This window comes from Falco cherrug, chromosome 5 (genome assembly GCF_023634085.1).
Source record: "Falco cherrug isolate bFalChe1 chromosome 5, bFalChe1.pri, whole genome shotgun sequence".
NCBI lineage: Eukaryota > Metazoa > Chordata > Aves > Falconiformes > Falconidae > Falco > Falco cherrug.
Genome location: NC_073701.1, coordinates 40,199,210 through 40,222,864, shown reverse-complemented (window position 1 = coordinate 40,222,864; position 23,655 = coordinate 40,199,210). Strand labels below are relative to the sequence as shown.

The window sequence follows — 23,655 nt, the reverse complement described above, 5'->3', positions numbered from 1 at the left end:
AGATCAAATATAATAGTTTCCATAGTCCTTTGGCTAGATTTAGTGAGCAGAAATATTAAAAAATGCTTCCAGAGAACACTTTCGAAAATATCAGCTGAAGTATAATTGCAATAGAGTACAGAAGAAAGCCAGCTGTGATAGGTTGTACTCTGCTTACAGTGTATAGTTCTCCCATATATAACACAGTCAATATAACTCATTAAATTAGAATAATTTTTTTTAGAAATTGTTGTTACAGTAACAGATAAAGGAATGCACAGTGTATTAGTTATCAATGCTTTATTATTGAAAACAAAATTGAAATTCTCTTATCTGGCACATAAACAATTATTTCTACAAAAAGGAAAGCCTACAAATCTGATAATTTATACAAATAACAGTTTTTCAAAAAATAAAATTTTAATTTAGTAAACTTGTCTTGTGCTCTTTAATTTTCTTTTTAGCACTGTCTGCAATAATCTGCCATAAATCCCTGAGCAGAGAGACATATTTTAAACATGTTTTAAATTTATCCCAAAAGAAGAAAGTTATCAAGCCCAGACCTATATTAAAAAAATGTGTTCAGGGACATTCTTGTTAAATTTGCGCTAGTCCTTTTTTCTTTCTTTTCTTTCTTTTTTTTTTTTTTTAAAGAAACAATAAAAACATTTATCAATGCAAGCTTGACACTGCATCACAGGAGTGCTCCCCCTTTTCCCCCCTTTGTGCAACGAATAAAAATTACTAAACAAGAATGAGTACAGGTTGAAGGAAACAAATAACATAGTGAATGGTTAAGACCAAGAAGCCATCAAAGCTTGATGGCTGTTGAGCAAATAAAGCTGCAGGGTACCACAGTTTTATACTGAATTCAGTTACATTTGCTATCTAATTAATTCTATATTTTTTCCAGAAAATCAGTAAAGCAGGAGAATACTTTCAAGCTACCATTGTATTCTAACACTGGTTTCAATGATAAAGTAGAAATTCAACTTTTGACCCTTCAATTTTGCTTTTCCAGCTATAACATTATTCGAGAAAAACTTGACACACTCCACAAAACCAAACGATCTTGCCCCTCTGGCCCTTCTGGCAGGCCAGTTGTAAACTTAGCAACTTACGGTATTTTAGCGAGCAAGAGGAAAGAAAAAGAAACACACACGACTACAATTTTTTACTATACTGACTTCAAAACAGCTACTCTCCAATCTACGTCAATACAGATTTAAAATCCAGGTGTAAGGGGAGAATGACCAATAAGGTACAGTATAACTCAAGCATCCCCTTTCCCATTAGGTACACACACTAACCACAAAAAATGCAAGGAAAAACAAATAAAAGAATAGTAACACTTACAGACTGTTGTGTTAATGGCAGGTAATGTTGCTGCAATCAAGTAATAAATAAATAAATACAGCAAAGTATTCTTCTCTACGCTTTTGCTGGAATGGTGCTCAACAGTTCAAAAGCAAAAGAAAACGAAAAGAAAAGAAAACAAAAAAAAACCCAAACACAAACCCTTTCTCAGTAATAAAGTTTTTAACAGAAGATCCTGAAGAAGCTTCAGTTCAAGGTGCTCTACCACTTAAACATTGTATCTATCATTATGAAAAGAACACTGAAGCAGATACCAACAGGTCATTAAATGAAATAGTAAATTTTCTTACAAGCAATAATACTTATTCCAAAGAAAGAAAGCTGTTAACAAATGGCCTGGAAAAAACTGACTAAAGCTTCAATACACTGCAATTTAAAATAAATTATTTTTACATTTAAAAACTGAAGACTAAAACAGTAAATAGGCCAAATCATTCTGAAACAAAAATAAATTGAATCTCACCAAAAGCATATTTAGATATTTGACAGCTCTGCTGCTAGCGCATGTCAGAATACAAACAGAATGCTAATATTTGGTTAGAATCTGAATAGGAAATATTTTTTAAAACACCATCACTGTGAAAAGTAACTGACAACCCCCTTTACAGATTTGTCTTGATCTACACTGTTTTAAGCATGATCTAATCAAGTCCCTTCAGTTATTTGCTAGCCTCACCAATGTGTAACATTCCCTTTTCTCAGAGTTGCTCATGAAGTCTCATTTGTAGCATATCCAAGCACTAATATTTTCGAATCTCACTTGGCTGAGTTATTGCAGAAATATTGTAGGCAGACAGTTCAAAGTTTTCAAAGTTGGTCTTATCTGACAGCAATGTAAAGAGAATCAAACACATCATTATATAATACTTGTTGGGGGGGGGGGTTGTGTTTTTTTTGGTTTTTTTTTTTTTCTGAAGACAGAAGTCTGACCACATCCATTTGATATCAGGGCAAATATCAGTCTTGCTTGTATTGCTAAATCACAACTCCAAACTTTTGGACTTTTTTTTTGTTGTTTTTTAACCGCTCTACATACACACCTGATGTAGAAGAATATGGGTGGTTCCTTGCTCATTCTGTCTAGCCCACAGCCATTTGACTGTGTATCTCAAGAACACTGCATTAAAACTTAACCAGCTGAAATAATATGCATATTCTCAAGTAAACAATTTTTAACGCTGTCATCTAATCACGTGACAGGTTTGAAAAAAAAAAAAAAAGGCTATATAAGCTGTGAAATTGGTAAGCAAGTGGTCCTAAAGTGAGATACAGCAGCATTAAGACAAACTGCAAACACACTGGATTTAGTATACATTTTAATGAGTTACAGTATCAGCAAAATACTTTAACCTACTATTACCACTTTTACTCCCATATGGTTTAATGTATACTGTACAATTTTCCCTTAGTATTTCTATGACAGTATACATTCCAAATACACACCTGAAAGTGAGCAATATGGGATTTGCAATTATCAAATATGCCAAAACACCTTCTCTCAAGTACTATGGTTCTAACTATTTTTTGTGGGGCAACAAGTCCTTCATGAATATCTCAAAGTCTCCCTTTTTCTATTTATCTAGCGAAAAAAACTTATGCCAAAAAAGCAGAATAGCTTCTCTTAGCAGCAATTAAGACCTCTGATCCTTGCAGTCAAGTCCAATGAGTTTTCTGATCGGGTAGCTCTGTGGAAATTCTAGTTCATAGTTTTAATCAACTTAAGAAAAAAAATGTTCAGAGTTTTTATCATCATGGTTTGGATGTCTTCAAACCTTGTTTCTCCATGATATTCCACAGTTTGCGAAGATTGGACTGAGTGATGACATCATCAGGTTTAAGTTGAAGAGCAAGGAGGTAGTTTTCTTCAGCCTCTTTCAGTTTACCATTCAGATGAAGAATGGCTCCAAGATTCATTAGGGCAGCTGGATACTGGTACAAAGAAAAAGGAAGGGGAAATATTAGGAGCATTTTCAGTTTTTCTTTTCAGACTATCTTCTTCCACTTAAGCAAATTATTCCCTTATGTTTGCAGACTTTTCATGGAAGCAATTTACCAATTTAAGCAAATAGAGATAACAAGAAAAAGTTGCTGAACAGCTGCTGTATACTTTATGCTTTAAACAGGGCAAGCTCTGGTGTCTACAGACATAGACTTCTCTATTTAATGAGAAAACACAGACCTCATAAAGCTTTACATGTGGTAATGTCAGCATAGCACAGTTTCCAAGAGAAAATTAAAGTAATCCAAGACTGGATTAAAGACAGGAATTTAGTTTTAATTCAACCCATTGCCAGTAAAGAGTTTATAATCGTTGGGAACAGTTAACACGTTGGAATTCATCCCCTTTTTCTCTTTGTCTTAATTATAACTAGTAGAAAATACAATCTGTTCCCAGATTCAGGGGTCTTACGATATCCATTTAAATTCAGGCCGTGGCAATTATTTCTTAATGAACAACTGAATAAAATTAACAGTGGTGGAAACACATGCTATTTTAATAACAAAGATGTGAAAATTTCATAACAAATATGTTGAAAAGCTTCTTATGTTACTAACAATTTTTCCATCTTTAGTGAAAGCAGACTGTTCCTTGTTTTTAATTTTTCATCTTTAGATTATTTTATTATGAAGTAATAGGTTGTTCATGATAATTAAATATGCCTAGTTACTGGAGTTAACAAATATTACAAGGGCAGAAAAGCAGGTTTATGAAGCTGAAGAGAACAGTCTAACCTACCTTTTTGCAAGTACCTAAGGTATTCACATGCTAGTAAGAGCACAGGAAAGGCATTTGCCAAACCAGTACCTTGCATTTCAAAGAAAAAGAGGGGGAAAGTTCTACACAAAGTTCACTATGGTTCTTCCCTTGGGTCACTATCAATTTCAATGAGCTTCAGGAACGCTCACTTTCCAAGACACATTAATTTTGCCTCAGAGGGTAAGTGTTTCAGGACACTACTCACCAGTGTTCGGATCAAGATGCATTATTCAAAATGTGAAGCCACATGGAAACTTGGCTTCAGACTACTATGTGGGGGCGCTGGTTTGCTTTAGAAGCCCTTCAGTGACAATAACTTCAGAAAAATATGGTAGGTAGAAGGCAAATAAAATACACACTAGAACTGGCCTCCCAGACTGATGTGGTAGTAGGAAGTCATTAGGATGAGGAAGAATTACCTATGTTCCAAGCCTCTCCAACTAGCAAGTTAAACTCATTACTCTTATCCTTCTGAATCAATCTTCAAACCCCCTCCTCCCCTCACAATGCTTGTGTCCAAAACCTAAATTTTGTGATGGAAATGTTGTTCAGAAAAAATATCAATTTTTATATCCTAAAAATATTTCTTTTTTTTTTTTTTCCAGCTTTCTTCCTGATTCTTTTCACCTATTAACACATGCATCACAAAAATTCAAGGAATTGTGACACATTAAATTTTCACAACTGGCTTCCAGACTTTCAAAATCAAGCAAAACAAAACAAGTTCAGCCCTCCCTATAGTAAACTTCATAATGTTAACACAGTGGAATCTGAATATGTTATTTTTAGATTTATTTTTTTCTTGCTTTTATCCTGACAGATTATTTCCACCACCCCTAAATCAGTCACTTCATTCTACTAAGAAATCAGATCAAAACAAAACCAGCTGGATTTTACAAAGTTTTCCCATTTACACACTCTCCAAAATTTCCTTTTCAGTAATATTCCATACAGAGAAGGAAAAACAAGGCCCTGAAAGGTAATCTTTGCTATGGACAACACATATCAGCAGCCACATTACCATAGCTCCACCTTGACAGTGCCAGTCTTGCATACTATATTATAATGGAATAATACACCCCTTAATTACGGATGTTCTGGGTTTTTTGCAGTGATGTAAGTGAAGAATGATCAGAAAACAGCCCCGCTGTATATGGATGGCTGTCTAAATATCCACATATGTTATTTATTCATTTATTTTTAGACATAAGATTGAGAGAATTTTCTCAAATCATGAGTAAGATGGTTCATTACCCAAATTTGTGCTCCTTATTTGTCTAATGAGAGTTTATGAATCAAACAGCTTTTTTCAAGAGCACAGTTACTGACAGAGAACTGTCTCCTCACTTGAAATATAAACATGTGCGTATTTTTGCATCCAGGCAAAGCTTACAATGATTAAGGACTGAAAAATGTTATACCTAGAATGACTCATACTAAATAAGACACACATTAAAATGTGCTCAGGGCTAATTCTACAGCATCCACAAACTTATTGTGTGGGAAGTAACACAGTTGTTTCATATGGCTTCCAGAATTCCTCTCCACTTCCTTCACACACCCCTGAAAATATGGTATGTGTATGGTACTAATCAAGTACTCTAGAGAACGTCATATATATAAGACTATATGCCTAGCTAAGAAAACTCTTCTGCCACCATGCCTTTAATGTGATATATCATTTCACTAGAGCAAGCAACAAAAACATCTAGAGAAAGAACTCGCTGCACACCTTTTAACCGAACTTGACATTTTCCAACTTCTACATGTCATTCCCGATTTCCTGGAGACTCAAGACATTTTAGGACATTAATGCTTTAAACAAATGTATCCGTGGAATGTGTGAACCGATAACTTATTTCAGGTAGTGCTGAAAGTTCCTTCCAACCCCTTCATGTTTCAAATGAGGAAGTGCACAGGATTTCAGAGACTGCTCTCTAACTTTCTAGGGTATTAGCCACCCCAGTATCTATGGTTTATTGTACCAGTTGCAAGAATTTTGGGTGACTGCAAGATTATATATCAGTGCCATCACTCTCTTGAAAGCTATAGATAATGGTCTGAGGACAAGAGAGCAAGAGACATTTACTACAGGTTTTTTTTTCCACATACATTGTCTTTTATTAAAGACAGCTGATAAAATTTTTCAGTACATTAACAAAGGCAGTCAGCAGCTACCAGCGCAATAACATGGGACTTGTCGCACTGTATAACAAATGACACCACCTACTACTTCAGAGACTTTAAAGGAGAAACAGGCCTGCTTTCATTTCCTGTTGGAGACAGATGCTTTACATCAAAAAAAGCTGACTGGCATTTCTATCGGGGTTACAGATGCTGTCTTTTAAGGTCCATTGGGAATTACTCCCTTTATTAGCATTTTTATTGTGGTGTGCTTATTTCCTTAGTGTTGGGGTTTGGTTTTTTGGTTGGTTTTGGGGTTGATTTTTTTTTTGGGGGGGGGGGGGGACGGGGGACGGACGACGACAACACAGGGGGATGGGTGCAGGTAGGTGGCCATGGGGAGGGGGGAGGCATAACAAGAGTAGTTAATGAACTACAAAATAGCAAAAGGCATGCATTTAGTTGCCTGAGGTGGTTTTGGTTTACACTGATGACAATTCTTTCAAACTTTCTCTTTACTATACTGCCAAAATAAAAGGAGGGCCTTGGGGCATGCAAAAATTTTAAGGTAAATTAAAGTGCTCTCTAAAATTAGAGAGCTATGGAATCTCCAAATAATTCAAAACAATTCTGAGCAGTATTTCAGGATTACACTAATGTAACCAAATATGGTTTTGAATCCACAAACAGAATGAATCTTAATGACACAGAAGATGAACTGATTCCTTGTTCATTGTCTCTGGCTCCACATATAGCAAATGTCATATCAAAAGAATAGTCCCAAACCAAAGACGACAAGTTTACTCCTATACATGCCTAAGAACTTATGGAGAGAGAAACAGATACACAAACACTTAACCTAGCTCAAAATGCCTCTTCTATGCAGACAAATATGACCAAACAACAGCCCAAACACAAACAATGAAATCCGAAATTGTTTCTCTCGAAGCTCTGCTTACAGATCACCTTCTCTACCCAACACCACAGAGGGCCAGGGCAGCAGGTTCTGAGACAAAAGTGCATTTTCTTGCTGCTTGGCTACTTACAAGGAAAACCATGCCAATTTTTACTCCAGCAGAATCACCAGTGAAAGTTACTTCCCACTTAGCCATTTTCAAAGGTCACTTGAAAAGATATTGCCAATTTTTCTCTTGTTCTTAATGAATTACTGTAGTGTGTGATCTTGAAGATGTTTCAAAACAACACCAGGATTCTTTAATGAATACTGTAATCGGCATGGCCAACCCATCAGAAACACAGAGGCTAAATGTTTTGTTTTAAAACAGTGCAATGAAGAAGTAGCTTGTTCTTTTAAGGGTTCCTGTTGAGTAAAGTCCATACTTAAAGAAGGACATGAAATTGCATTCACATGTGAATATTCCATCCCAGCACTTCTAGTTAAATATGGGTGAAGAATTCAGATACTTCTCTTTGATAAGTGAAGAGACATAGGAGGTACAATGACCGAGTAGTGAAGCAGCAGAGCATTATTGTAGAATGGCTCAATAAGCATGACAGCAAAACATGGTGACTGCTTCATTTTATCAGTGACCATCAGATAATGTACTGTCATACCTTTTTTATCCTCCTACAGTGATAGCAAGAATTTTCACTTGAACTTTTATTACTGGTGTTATTGCTGTAGCGCAGCATGGTATTTTCTGAAGCCATCAAAATGTCAACAGCTCCTTTTTTATCGCTAAAGACAACTGCGGGCAACAGAATAATTTCAGAGGTGGCACTTGCTTTTGACAGATCTCACAACTTTTGAGTAAAACCATGACCTAGGAGTTGCCCCAAGAGGTAAGGATACTACTTTAAAGCATGGGGGTGTGAAGAGAAGGTAAAAGGAGAGGCAGGGGAGGGACATGCAGTGAGATGGTTGCTGCCAACTGGATCTTACTCTCCAATGCAATACATTGACAACATCGTAAATTCAGTAGTGACACATGGAAGTAAACTTTTTTATAGGAGTGACCTAGTGTTGCCAGATAAGCCAAGTGCCAGTTATTCCTTCCAGAGACTCACATTTCTGCCTGGTTCTCTATGCTATGAGGCTTCTTAAGAACCGCAGTTTGCATATGCTAGGTCTGGTATTTTGTTCCAAACAGCACATGAATCACAACTAAGACGCTGATCTCCAGTAAGCTGGCTAAGATGACATGAGTAAATTGTCTAGGAACAGAAAACTGGGTGCAAAAAGCATGCTGGAACAAGATGACAGGAAGTATGGCAAAACAGTATGCGTCAGAGAGAATAAAAATGTATAAAATTCAGAGCTGAGAGGGATTTCCTGTGTCATCATCAGTCCAGGCAGCAAAGCATTCAGTTCTGCTGCAAAAACAGAAAAATCAGTATCTTTGCAAACTTTTAAAATGGAAGAATGCTCTGCCACTTTTCCTCTACAACAGTTAAGTACATTATTTAAATTGCAAGTCTGCTCATGAACAATTTCAGTAAGTATGCTTTTGTGTTGACAACAGCTTTCAGCTTAAATAGCGAAGAGGGAAATGGAGAGAAAAACATTCTCCCTGCAAGTGTTAATTTGAATAAACATTGCAAAGAGCAGTTTCCATGGTTGTATTAGTCAGAAATGGACCTAAATGCCTCTGCTGCAAAGGAAGATTGCATCCCTATCTAATTACCTTAAGACTGACTAACATACATAGCTATATAAATCTAATTAACAAGCCTAGGCTCTAGAGAGGAGTGGATCCTTGGGTTCAGTCACCACCTTTAAGAGTACTACACTGTTAACGCTGATGAAGAACAACCTACTAATATGTCACTAAACAGAAAAAGACTTCATTTAGTATGATCTTCATATTTTTTTTCACCAAGCTAGTATCTCTAGTGAAGATGAACACCTTCTAGAAGAAAAAGGATACCAAAAAAGAAACACATAAATAATACAGTAGATAGGAAAAAAATAGGTTGTATTGAAAACTATTTATTTAATAGTCTCCAGTTAGGATAATATATCAAGTTAATAAGGTTGAAGAACTGCACGAGTTAATGCCTGTTCACCTTAACAACTGATGATACTACAGTAGCGTTAGGTCATGTACATTTTTAATTTATATTTTTATTATTATTTTACATTTGGACACTCTCCTCTGGACATTCAAAACAGACGACACTTTAACCTGCCTGGTGAAAGGAGAATACACATGGAAATTGTTTATATGCATCTAATCTTGTGTGCTTTCAAACACTGGAGAGTACCCTGTCTAAAATTGCAAACTATAGGATATGTATATTTAAAACCAGGAATTAAAAAGTGAAGACAGGGTGTTTTACTTTTTTTTTTTTTTTTAATATTTTTTAAAAATTTATTTATGGGTAGCAGATATGGGAATTTTCATCCACAAGCATAATGTGAAGTTATTCAGTTTACCTGTGGATTCAGACGTGGGTTTCATTAAGGAAACCAACAGCCATGAGTCAGGGAGGAGTTCTTGACTTGGCATGGGAAGGAAGCATCAAGCAGTCTACTTTGTTTCTCAAATTATCACATCAATAGGGGACATTTTAGCATCGATGTTCTCCAGCCAATGGAGATTTTTTTCCTCAACATCTTTTTCATCTTAACCTTCAGAGACTGCTCAGAGTTTTAAAAACATAGTTATCCAAAACCAAACAAGTATGTATACATGTATATATCTTGCTGCTGAAAAGCTATCTACCATTGGCCTTTATATAAGTTCAAAGTACTCTTTTACACATCAGCAAGTTAACAAAAAAGCACGTGTTACAACTGGTAAAGCCTGCAGATCATAACAACAGTTGAAAAAGTCCCACAAAAATGTACTTACATTTGTAATTTCTGTGTATCTAGATTTTTTCCTCAATGACCATGCATCAATTGCTTTGATTTGTGCTTAAAAAACCTCCCAGTAACCACTCTCAGTTTATTTAGAAGCTATGATGGACATTTTTAGATAACATAGTTGTATTAACATAATAAAAGCTAAACAGGAACATACGTTATGCATATTAAATAATTACGGTTATACTATAAAAAATAAACCCCCCAAAAACATTTTCCAGGCCTCAAAGTGTTTTTAATTAAAATTCCTGCTTTCCAACTCAAACGTTGTCATCACTATAGGATATGATAATCTTATCCAATTTTCCTAGCATTTTAGGATTTTATTAAAAAAATCTTCAAATGACTTAATTTTTGTTTATAGAAATCCAACTGTGCTCTGATGTCTGTAATTTGATAATTTTAATACATAGCTATGATTATGGTATAAAACATTTAACAACTCTACCTTACCTAACACAAGTATGCTGCGTGCTAATTAGGAAGTCTGTACTCCCAGCAAGTGAGAAACTTGCTGAATAGAAATGTCATCTGTACTATCATACTGACAAACAGAAATTGTTCTAAATCTTTCAGAAACAAAATTTTGTCCTAGTAAGAAAGTTTTTAAAAAAATTCAATTTAGTTCTGCAAATGTATAATTATAATATATCAAAAATGTATTTTTGCATGCACTTTCTTTCTAAATCATGAAAACCAGAAAAATAAATGGCTTTGTGTTACTGCCTAAAGATAAACCCCACTTTTAAATTAAGAGAAATGTAAAGCATTAAAAAAAAAATAATATACTCTGTGTCACCCAGCAGCACACACACAGAGCTGATTAGAATAGATGTCCATATTAACACAATCAAAACGGGCTAATCTTCAGAGAAAACTCCAATTTACAGATCATCTGAGGTTATGACCATAATCATACTCAAAGTATGTACTACTAAAAAAGCTCACGTTTTTCAATCAAATTAAATGTCATTGGAAAACAAAAATGCCTGCTGAGAATCTGCCTGCTTTTGCCCAGATACTGATCAAATACATCAGTACCCACAGAAGGTTGTATAGTTTTTCAAGATGCTAGTCATAGGCATATGAAGTACTGCATTAGAGCTTCCATTTCTGAGTAGAATAGTCAACTACTGAAATTTCAGAAAGAAGTGTTCACTTCTGGCCTTGAAAATTTAGTGAAGTTCTAATTAAAGGAATCTCAAAATCCACATTTCCAGTATTTTGACTCAAGATGTTCAGATGAATGTTAACTGTGAAACAAGGCTTTGCACCTTTGGCTGACAAGTGTAGTCGGCTCAATTAAATGCTTGAGAACTAGATTAATATTGATATTGCTGTGTGCTTTTGAAAACCGTTTAGGTGTTTGCAGTTGTAAGGTATACCTTTCAGGCACATTGTGTAAACCATTATGCAACTTGACATACTTGCTCTGAGCACAAAGAATGAGAAAACTTGCTAATTTGATCAAGGCTTATATCACACACAATCACTATCAAGCCAACCCACAGAAAACATGTTGTGTTAAAGCTTTAAAGAAACAGGAAAAAAGAAAACACTAGAACATTATGAAGCATTGTAGGATGTATTAGGATGAATTTTAGCCTTCATTTCATCCCTCCATTAATACATTTTCTTTTGGCTAACCCTCCCTAGACAACAGAATCAATCATTATTCCTCTGTTGGTAATAATTTCACCGGCAGGAAAGTACAGTTGACATCTATCACATGAAGTAATAGATTTTCCATAGTAACACGGTTTATCAATAGTGTCTGAAGATATTTTCAAGTTGCTCAAAAAAATGCAAATTCAGGATGTGGAAACATTACCAAGGTAATTTTGCAAATACAAACTAACTCCATAACTTTGGAAATAAATAACAAAACTCTTGAGACAATGTGTTGTTCAAGGATCTACATTTTCATTTCAGAGTAGACACAACTGAAAATGCTTGAAAAAAATCTTGTTCATAAATATTTTCTTTTCTGAAATTTCTGCATGGAAAATCTTAAATTATTTGCATATCAATCTTTTTTTTCCTTCCCTTTTGTCCTTTTTCATCTATCACTGCCATGATCGTTGCACAGTGCAAAGTTTGTGCCCACACAGTGTCTTGATTTCAGTTTTACCCACAGGATGATGAGAGCAGCTGAGAAAAGAGGCACATACTATTGGTCCTTTGCAACGTGCTGAATTACAGTGCTCTGTGTAATTCATAAGAATTCATACCCTACTTTTTGGCAGCCAGCAACCTGCAGGTGTTCCCTATATAGTATTTAGCAATTAAATCTACAGTACATATTAAAATTATTAATTTCCAGAGTAAGCACAAGGATTTAATTTTGATTCTTGTAGCATAAAGATTTTAAGGCTGTAGTTTCTAAAATTTGGTCTTTTGGTCGCTAATAGTAAGACCACTGGGCACTAATTGTTCGCTAGGCTTTTACAATGTTGTGACCTGTAAAAAAATAAAATTACTTTCTGCTAGGGCAGCCTTCTTTACTACATCTGATCAGTGACATATATGTTTACTGAGCTTTGTAAGTAATATCAATAGCAATAAGACAGGTTCAGTGGTAGATCTACACATCCTACTCTGAAGGGTTGTACTTGACACTGCATGTGCTGCTTTTATCAAGCAGAAGCTTTCTGTATTCTGCAAACTACATTTTTAGGAAATGGACACATGAAGCAATGCTGTGAATAATATTTTCCTTTTTTAAAAGGTTTAATTAATTATTTCTAAAAGCAGAAGAAAACAACTAATATTTGCAGGATTAGCACCAAGAAATCAAAGTTCAATTCCTGCCTCTGAAATTCAATGTCAAAAATTACTCAATAAAACCAGATGCTTGCTCCAAATTGCCCCAGAAAAAAACCCTCTGTGATGGGGCAAACTATGATCCAGGGCCACCAGAATTGCTATTCAGTTCTGTAGTCAACAGCTCAAGTTAATTTGCCTTCTCATTAAATATTTTCACTATACATACCATACATTCTATATGAACACCACAGGATCCTACAGAAATTAACTTTGGGTCCTACCTACCAGCAATCTTTTCGTTAAAGCTCATTTTTTGACCCTAAATCAAAAGGTTTGCCTCCTATGCAATTTCCATAATCTCTGTTCAGAAAGAATTTTCTTCTTCTATCGTGGGTAAAACACCCAATTTGTGAACTAATCTGCAAAATAAAGTCCATCAATGCAGCTATCAGAACAGAATTTTTCAAACAGAACTAATGAAGGATCATGTATTGATCTTTCAAAAATAATAAAAAACAAGCTTGGTAATTTTAAGCGTATTTAAATGCAGTTAGAATGTGAAGAAATGAAGCAGAACTACTGAGTTACAATAAAACTCCAACAAATAACTCCGCCATGAATGTATCAATTATTTACACCATAGAATCTAAAGAGACATACAGCAAACCTTCATATGGAATTTAGTTTAGGGTTTTACTGTGGATTTTCATGTTTACTTTTGTTGCTATATTGCAAAAGATTTCTATTTTTTTTCACACAGCAATTGTTTTTAGTAAGTTTGAGTGAGCCAGATGCTGAGGCAACTGGCACTGTTACAAACCATAATGTCAGATTAAAGTTACTTACTGTTACAGAAAAACAATCTTTACTGGAGCACCTGAAGAATTAGTAAAACCGTCTCAGTAACAGAGCTGTTCATTATATGGAAGGCATGTTTCAAAAGTGTAGGTACACTTGAATGTATATTTGCTTTCCAGTATTTGCTTTCCAGATCTCTAGGCTGTAACTTTCCCAGGGAAAAATACATTCTAACTGGTACTGATGTTACACTTAAAGACAAATCCCAAGAAAATTACTTCAGCGAGACACTTGCTATGCATCCCCTTCCTAGCAGTCTGCAAACATAACAGTACTCAGGCAGATCTCAGACCAAAACCACCCTTATTTGTAGGGCATTTTCCGCCTATACAGTCACCTAGATACACACAGAGGTATGGGAGGGTGGGAGAGAATACCAGTAATATCAAAACCATCTTGTGAAACAGAAACCTAACTTCTCCAGAACTTGGGGGGTGGGGGGGTGGGGATTCAAATAGGACTGCCAACCCACAACTAAAAATCATTCCTAGACTGAGAAATACATCAGAACTATAGATTAGGAAGAAAATTAGGAAGTTACTTATTGCAAAACATCCTAATAAGAATGTAATTAGAATATACTGTTGCTGGGCTTATTTAATGCTGGGCTTATTTAACTTTCTTATCAATTCTAATTGCATAATAAATTAATTGCATTGTTTCTAGAATCAGCACTAGAATACTCTATTAGGAAAAACTTTGCTGGATTCTCTTTTAATTGAGTGCAAACGGATTAATTTCTGAAATGCTACTCTACTGCCGAGTTCTATATTTCATGGCACTTTATGTTTGATTGACACTGAGGGCTACATTTACAAGGCAAAGCCAATCTTGTACTCTCCAGGAACTGATGCAGGCAGCATAGTACCCCCTGCTATATTACTATCAGACTGTGAATCACAATCAAGTGCATAGGTCTATCCATACATAATAATACATCATCACTTCCATAATTTCAGCAAAGAGACTGCACCTTTACAAACTACTGCCTCCCATCATCTCAAAGCATGATTCCTTTTATTTGTCAGTAGTACAAATCCACACTGTGACTTCCTATTAATTAGTTTTGCAAAACTATTCTTTTAATTATTCAGTAAATGAAGATCATAGTTAAGTACAAGCACAACTGTTGCAGTTATATTCATACTGAAATGTAATCAGCAAAAAAAGTATGTGTCTACTAAGATGTGGACAAAACCCACTAGTATGCTAGATGAAACAAATCTGTGCTCCAAGAGCCAGACCTAGCTGACCTCACAACATTTTTTGTTCAAATAATTTTGATGGTGGACTGAACATATCCCTATACCAGATAAAGACTCCAGATATCAGAGTCATAGAATGGTTTGGGTTAGAAGGGACCTTAAAGATGATCTAGTTCCAACCCCCCTGCCGTGGGCAGGGACACCTTCCACTAGACCAGGCTGCTCAAAGCCTCATCCAGCCTGGCCTTGAACACTGTCAGGGATGGGGCATCCACAGCTGCTCTGGGCAACCTGTGCCAGTGCCTCACCACCCTCACAGCAGAGAATTTCTTCCTAATATCTAATCTAAATCTACCCTCTTTCAGTTTAAAAGCATTACTTCTTGCCCTATCACCACATGCCATGAAAAAAGTCCCTCTCCAGTTTTCCTGTATGCTCCCTTTAGATTCTGGAAAACTGCTATAAGGTGTGTCCCCCAGCTTCTTCCCCAGGCTGAACAACTGCAATTTTCTCAGCCTGTCTTCACGGGAGAGTTGCTCCCACCCTCTGATCATCTTTGTGGCCCTTCTCTGGACTCACTCCAACAGGCCCATGTCCTTCTTATGTTGGGGGCCCCAGAGCAGAACACAGTACTCCAGGTGGTGTCTCATGAAAGCTGAGTAGAGGAAGAGAATCACCTCTGTCAATCTGCTGGTCATACTTCTTTTGATGCAGCCCAGGATACAGTTGGCTTTGTGGGCTGCAAGCGTACACTGCTGGGTCATGTTGAGCTTCTCATCCACCAACACCCCCAATTCTTTCTCCTCAGGGCGGCTCTCAATCCATTCTCTGCTCAGCCTGTATCTGTGCTTGGGATTGCCCTGGCCCATGTGTGGGCCCTGGCACTTGGCTTTGCTGAACTTCATGAAGTTCGCACAGGCCCAGCTCTCAAGCCTGTCAGGGTCTCTCTGGATGGCATGCCCCCCCATCCAGTGTGTCAACTGCACCATACGTGTTGGTGTCATCCACAAACTTGCTGAGGGTGCACTCCATCCCCCCATCCATGTTGTCGACGAAGATGTTAAACAGTTCTGGTCCCAGTACCAATCCCTGAGGAATGCCACTTGTCACTGGTCTCCACTTGGACATCAAGCTGTTGCCCACAACTCTGAGTGCGACCATCCAGCCAGTTCCTTATCTACTGAGTGGTCCATTTGTCAAATCCATGTCTCTCCAGTTTAGAGATGAGGATGTTGTGTGGGACAGTGTCAAATGCTTTGCACAAGTTCAGGTAGATGACATCAGTTTGTCTTCCCTCATTCACTAACACTGTAACCCCGTTATAGAAGGCCACCAAATTTGCTAGGCATGATTTGCCCTTAGTGAGGCCATGTTGGCTGTCACCAATCACCTCCTGATTTTTCATGTGCCTTAAAACATAGTTTCCAGGAGGATCTACTCCATGATCTTGCCACGCACAGAGGTGACACTGAGTGGCCTGAATTTCCCCAGGTCTTCCTTTTTTCCCTTTTTAAAAGTGGGTTTATGTTTCTCCTTTACCAGTCAGTGGGAATTTCACCAGGCTTAGCCACTTCATCTGCCAGTTCCCTCAGGACCTGCAGATGCACCTCATCAGGTCCCACAGACTTGTACACCTTCAGATTCCTTGGTCTCAAACCTGATCTTCTCTCACAGTGGGTGCTTCTTCATTCTCCCAGTCCCTGCCTTTGCCTTTTGTGATTTGGGCAGTGTGGCCAGAGCACTTACCAGTAAAGACTGAGGTGAAAAAGCCATTCAGTACCTCAGCTTTCTCCATGTCCTGTGTAACCAGGTCTTCTGTTTCCTTCCAGAGAGGACTCACTTTTTCCCTAGTCTTCCTTTTTATCAGTGATGTACCTCCAGAAGCTTTTCTTGTTGCCGTTGATGTCCCTGGCCAGATTTAATTCTATCAGGGCTTTAGCTTTGCTAAACTGATCCCTGGCTGCTCAATTTCTCTGTATTCCTCCCAGGCTACCTGTCCTTGCTTCCACTCTCTGTAGGCTCCCTTTTGTGTTTTATTTTGTTCAGGAGCCTGTTGTTCATCCATGCGTGCCTCCTGGCATTTTTGCCTGACTTCCTCTTTTTGGGACACATTGCTCCTGAGCTTGGAGGAGGTGATCCTTGAATATTAAACAGCTTCCCTGAGCCCCTCTTCCCTCCAGGGCTTTATCCCATGGTATTCTACCAAGCAGATCCCTGAAGAAGCCAGTTTGCTCTCTTGAAGTCCAGGGTAGTGAGCTTGCTGTGCACTCCCCTTGCTGCTCCAAGGATCTTGAACTCCACCATTTCATGGTCACTGCAGCCAAGGCAGCCCTCGAGCTTCATATTCCCCACAAGCCACTCCTTGCTGGTGAGAACAAGGTCCAGCATAGGACCTCTCCTCGTTGGCTCCTCTGTCACTTGGAGAAGGAAACACATTCTAGGAACCTCCTGATTATACCCTGCTGTGTTGTCCCTCCAGCAAATGCTGGGGTGGTTGAAGTCTCCCACAAAGACTAGGGCTTGTGAACATGAGGCTGCTTCTATGCCCAGAGAGGGCCTCATCTTCCCAGTCTTCCTGGTCAGGTGGCCTGTAGCAGGCCCCCACTATAATGTCACCTGTCCCTGCCCTCCCTTTAATCTTGATCTATAAGCTCTTTGTTGCCTCCTCATCCACCCCCAGGCAGAGCTCCATGCGCTCCGGCTGGTCACCCTCTCCTTGTCTCCTCTGCCCACCCTTCCTAAAAAGTCTGTATTCTTCCATTCCAACACTCCAGTCTAGGAGCCATCCCACCACGTCTCCATAATGCCAATAAGATCATAGCCCTGCAGGCAGGCGCACATCTCTAACTCCCCTTGTTTATTCCACATATGAAAAACAGAAAAAGAAATGCGAGAACACTAAGATTTCCGCTCAAGTTAATTGAGGTACAGTCCTATACAATTTTTGAATCAAGGACTTGACAATAAAATAGCTCAAGTATTATTTGGTATGAGAATGTCTTCTCTTTATTTACAACTTATCCATTGATAATTACAATCACCTGATGGGATTGGAAGAACAGTGTTCTGTATCTAGGTAGGTGTCTGGAGAGAAACCAGAACCTATAGCTTAATACCAGGGTGAATATCTTCTTAGGAAACATCACTGAATCATAAGAAACATGCATGATTTTTGTGAAAACATGGTCTTTCACTTTTTAGAGTTTTAGTCACATAAACGTTTTTAACACTGAGGCAATACAGCCTACAATGGAAAATGGGTGCATAAAACAAAATAGTTCGGGGTATTTTTTTTGTGTGAATAAAAGACTTTATGAGGAGCTCCAGGCAGCACAAGGTGTTACCACCTGACATACTGAAAACCTTATATGACCTATGTCCTACGCAAATAGTGCATGAATTATTAGAAAGGTTTTTTTTCTCTCAAATTACATTAAGCATGAAATTACTGTTTCAACTGTTCTTGGTAGGAGTAATTGACAGTTTAATGATGATCTTAGGGTTATTTAAGTTAGAAAAGAGAAGTTAGTATATAGTTGCTTATTTCCAACATTTGTTCCCCCTGTTAAAGAAAAGCATGTCTATACATTTTGCAGTTCAGAAAGATGAATGATTCAGAAAATACATAATGCTAGTAATTAGACCATAGAAGGACTAATATTTATGGGAAATCTGTAAACATTTTCATACCTAAAAATGAAATGAAAAGCACTCCAAATTACTATGGCAATAAGTTTCTGGCTTACTTTGCTAAGTGTTTCTGGGTATGCAGCTTACTCTTTGAAAAACTCCGCTAAGAGTTCAGAGCTGCTTGCATAGTTTCACTTGAAGAAATCAGTAACTACAGAGCTCCATTGACCTCTCACACGCAGGAGAAACAGAAGCAGCTATAAAAAAAGTCAATGGTGTTACTGCAATGCAATATCTATGTAAGCAGAAGAAACTCAGATGTATTTTCTTTTCAGTAATTTAGAACTTGCACAGACAAAATACTTATGTATTGATTAGGATGTCAATGTACAACAAATTATTCTAGATGGGAAATAAACAGCAACTTAAAGGCATTTTAATTCTATTCCAAAGCTCACAAATTACACCAAGTGAGCCAATTGATCTCAGCTATTTGCATATTGAACTGCTTGGATAATCAGAAAAGTACAAATGAACTCCCCATATTCTAACCCTCACAAAACTGAAGCTGAGGACTGTAATGACATGATTTCCAGCTATCTCCTATGCACCTTACATGAAGATGGATCACAATAGAGAGACAGATTTAAGTATTTAATAATCACCCAGAAGCATGTTCAATCTTTGCTTTTACAGAGCTGCCACAGCTCTGTAACACATGTAGAGTTTTCTGGGGTAAAGCTATAAATATTCTCATATTTCCCAAAAGAAATTCAGTGTTTTCGATAGCTGAGTAAATTGGTTTTCAAATTACACAACTCATCCTGATATTGCACTTCAGTATTAGAGGTAAATATCCCCATTCTAATAGTCTGTGTTCTTTCTTTTTCCTCTGGTGGAGATCATAGGGATGCGAAATGCTATATGGGGAGTTTTGTTTGTTTTTCCTGTTGTTTTTTATAAGGTGGGAGGCACTAATCTCTGCTGAAGTAGGAATACTTTAAGATTCAGCACAACAGCCTGTACACCAGCAGGTCTTGAAGCTGACAATTGTGTATGACAAAAACCCTAAATGTGTCTTTAAAATATTTAGGAAGACCATGAACAAATATAATTGCAAATATAGAAAGATAACTTTTAGTTCAAAAGAAGACACAGTTTTCCCCAAATAGCTGGATAGAGAACATATCTGCCTTGCACTTAGCCCCAGACAGGAGAGAGAAACTGAGTGTAAGAACCTGGAAGGGGTGAAACAGCAACGACAACAAAAGAAAATTGAGCTGGGGGCCCAAATTAGATTTAAAAAGCTTTCCAGCTCAGGAGGGGAAGAGAAACTTCATGCATGGAATAAACTTTTCACATGGAGAAATGTTGCTATTTTTGTGCAGACACTGAAGAGCCTTTCTACCTGAAATGAAAGGCAGCTTGCATTTAGTTAATATTAATTTTCTTGAATTTCTCCATTCTGTACAACCTTTAGGCCAGGTCAGCCTTTTGCTAGGCAGGCTGAAAAATTTCACAGCTATTCTCATATCAAATCTCAAGAGTCAGTCCTCTATTGCCTGTCAATGGAGAAGTCTACCCAATTTACAGGAACTAAGAAAGTGCTCTCTCATCCTTTTGAAATCAGAGTGGTGTCCTCTTTTCTCTAAGGGTGTTCCACTATCTCCCCATCCAGTGGAGCAGATTCATGCCTAAGCCTCCCATCCCTGTGTCTGTCTGAAGTCAAACTATTAAAATAATGCCAACTGCAAATAAAGTTCACATCAGTAATGCCGACGTTCTCACTAGAAAGCCACAGTACCCTTTTTAGTACCTAAAAGTCCTGCATGCCCTGTAACAATTGGTTCAGTCTTTAGGATGCAACAGAGTAGGAAAAGAGGAAGAACTAGATCCAGGGAAGTCTTCTTATTCCTCACACCTTTACCAGCAGAGAAGAGAAGAGGCATTTTCAGGAGGCCAAGAGTGTTTCTGGGCTGGAAAGAAACCACAGCCATTCACATCATTGAGGCAGAAAGTTTGGCACACTTGAGAGGAAGCCTTCCACAATGTGAGGCTTAGCAGCAGCCGGTGCTAGTAGTGGGAAGCTGTACAGCCCTGGCATAGGGCAGAAGAATCTAGAAGCAGCTCAGAAGGCAGGCAGGCAATCAGTAGAAGCCCCACCTGCCTCACAAAGCCCACTTTTGTATTTTCTGCAAAGGTAGACACAAGCAATGGAAGACAACTTAACAGGTGAATCTGCTGAATGCTGACTACCTAAAAATAAAGTCCTGTGGTCCATGGCACCAACACATAAAGATAAAAGATTGCCATGTGTTCATTACTTTGAATAAACAGGTAAACAGGCAAAAGAACGTTTTAAAACAAGGATTCTCAGCTGGAAAGTGTCATGCTTTGCTGGCAACAATACATGGTGTAAAAATCACGTATGTACTGTTTCTTTAGAGGGCTACATCAGCTTTATTCATGTTATGCTCTGAAAACCAGGAGCATGATGGCAAGACATTCTAATTGGGTTTGGATAACAGGGACTAGGCAGACCTGCTCAAAGAGCTGCAAGAGCAATGGATTCATCACTGGTGAGGGATCTGCAGCATCCCTGGAGCAATGTGAGGATGACACTGGATCCAGTGAAGCATGGAACAATGCCAGGTTTTTGTCAATTGGGGATCAGCTGCAGACAGTTCAAGAATCATTGTAAACCCATTCATTACTGCCATCAGCAGCAGAACTAACATAGCAGGAGGTCTTAAAACTTTTATGAAAATTCTCCCTGGCAGTAACAGGACATGCCCTTAACAAAGCTGGCAAAATGGATTAAAGCTGTCTCCTTCACAATTACTCCCAGCCTGGTAAAGCTATATGAGAGAATTACTGAATGTTCAGGAGAAAGTCAAATAGGGAAATTTGGCATGGAAGCACCTAAGGAAAAAATACATAATAAAGCAGATCTTAGCTGCATATGTTTCAAGACAAAATCCAACATCTACTTTATTTTTTAAAGATGTATATACTATCGGAAGTATATTCATTTTTAGAGGTCCTGCTATGAATAAACCCCATATATTATGAACACTTCCCATAAGGAGGCACTGAAAGCATGTTATCTATAAGGTGGCTATAAAAATACAGTCAATTATCTGGAAACCACCAGCATTCTTCTTTCTACTGTTAGACAGCTCAAGGTAGAGAGCTTACTACAAGCCTGGAGACTTTGACATGAAATCTGTATTCCAGCATTGGGGAAAAAAATAAAAGCAGCACTTGTAGAAACTGCTTTTTAATATGATATTGTGTTAACTGATTACATAAACCCTTCAAGTCAAGAAATGGTTTAGTCCCCCACATCATGACTAAACCATCTAGTGGAAACTGTATTTATTTTACTTATAAGTACATTTCTCCTTTCCCCCTCATTCTATGTGTGTGTCTTTATATATGTTGTTACAGTAAGACATTTAATCAAGCCCTTTTGAAGTAGTAGAGTGGAAACAGCTGTTTCTGACAATGTGCCGATGACATGGGGCTTAAAGCTGTCATGAGCTCCAGATTGCAAGCAGCACTAATATGTGCTTGGGATGGCAGTGACTTGCAGGTCATGGCACCTCCTGTAGGAATGCTTCTAAGCCAATCAGCTCAAGGTGGTGGCTCAAAGTCTTAAGGCTCTGGTGAGCTCTCTTCCACTTAATACTCTTGAGGTCACACTTCAAAGTGCCCTTTCCTCTCAAAAGCCATTGGACATGTGGGGGTTCTAGAGCAGCTTTTCAAAGATTGGCTGCTTCAGGTTCAGACTTAAAAAATTAGAAATGCAGTTCTATACACAAATGATGTCTTAAAAAGTCGAATAAAAGCTGAAGCCAAAGTCAGTATCTCACATTCTTGTAAAGAATGCCAATTTAAAGAGAGTTTCTAGATGACCAGTTTTTCCACAACAAAGTGAGCTTAAAGCTCACATTTTAGACTGCCTAACAACTCGTTAAAACAATTTCCTGATTTGTGAACAGACATAGGGCACCTAGAAACTATCTCTGAATACAGATTTTCCTCAGCAATACTCCCACTCAGAATAATTACTGCATTGATGTCCTGCTGTCCAAGAAACTTACACTTTCATGTCTTCATGCAACTATATTTGTTAAAATTAGACTACATATAACATATATCCAAGCCAACATTGCTAGAACAAACACATATGTGCTTCTCACTGAGAAGGCTCTAAAATGATTTTGGTTTGATCATGATAAACACACAATGTGGGAATGCATTTTTTGGAAAGTATTCAAAAATATCCAGAGTCTAAGGAAGCTAATCTCTGTAGGTTACCTATGGAGTTGAAGGAGGAAAAGGGAGTCCTGTAAGAAACAATTTATAGCAAATAAAAGCAGAAACCCTCTCTGAACTGCTTCCTGGATTCCCCTCGCCCCCTTGGCTCTCCAGGGGAAAGTCAAGTCTGTGAAGCCTATTTGGGAATAAATAGACGTAATCTTGAGAATGCTTGTTTCTTCAGTGAAATTTAAGACAAAGGATTCCCATCTCCACAGCAGCACTATATTCTACAGAAAATACTGCTGTTCTGAAATTTGACGCAAAGTTACTTTCACAGAGGATAAAAACACCTACTGCAAATAAGGCCAATCATGAACATTATTAAGAAAACATTAAAGTTTAAAACTGGAATAATAATACTAGCCAGATCTGGTTTTTCTTTGCACCCAAACTGCATTTTAGCTGATGTTGCTATTGTACCAAAGTATTCTAATTTTTTTTGCACTCTGCAGAATGAAGGTGTGTATTCAAAAGCAAAGATGATGTTCAAGGTGTGGATATACATTTTAACACCCTGTACACACAAATGTGCTGTATTCAATTGTTCTTTTACTGGGTATATTTTTTTTGCAAATACTTTATTCATCTAACAAAGCTTTTCATGGACGAAACAAATGGCATTTTCCATAGTTTTCAGTCCTCTCAGAATCAGTTCAATGATGAATGAATCACCCCCAATACTAAAAAATTAAAATCTTTCTGTTTGCTTTCTTAAAACCAATGGCTTGCATGTTTCAGAGAAGTTACATCTCCCCTGTAACTGAACACTGTTTTTCTAGGGATGTTTTTAGCCTCCTTAGTCA

The 23,655-nt window shown here is 37.7% G+C and overlaps 1 protein-coding gene across 2 annotated transcripts in view; it reads right to left on the bottom strand.

The window, feature by feature from the left end:
• Positions 1-605: 605 nt before the first annotated feature.
• Positions 606-23,655, bottom strand: part of TMTC2 (transmembrane O-mannosyltransferase targeting cadherins 2) — a 254,213-nt gene continuing 231,163 nt past the window's right edge. For both annotated transcript variants that reach the window (XM_055712368.1, XM_055712369.1), the window contains one exon: positions 606-3,285. In XM_055712368.1, the coding sequence (XP_055568343.1) occupies positions 3,106-3,285 (180 nt within the window). In that variant the 3' untranslated portion in view covers positions 606-3,105. The remainder of the gene's footprint in view (positions 3,286-23,655) is intronic.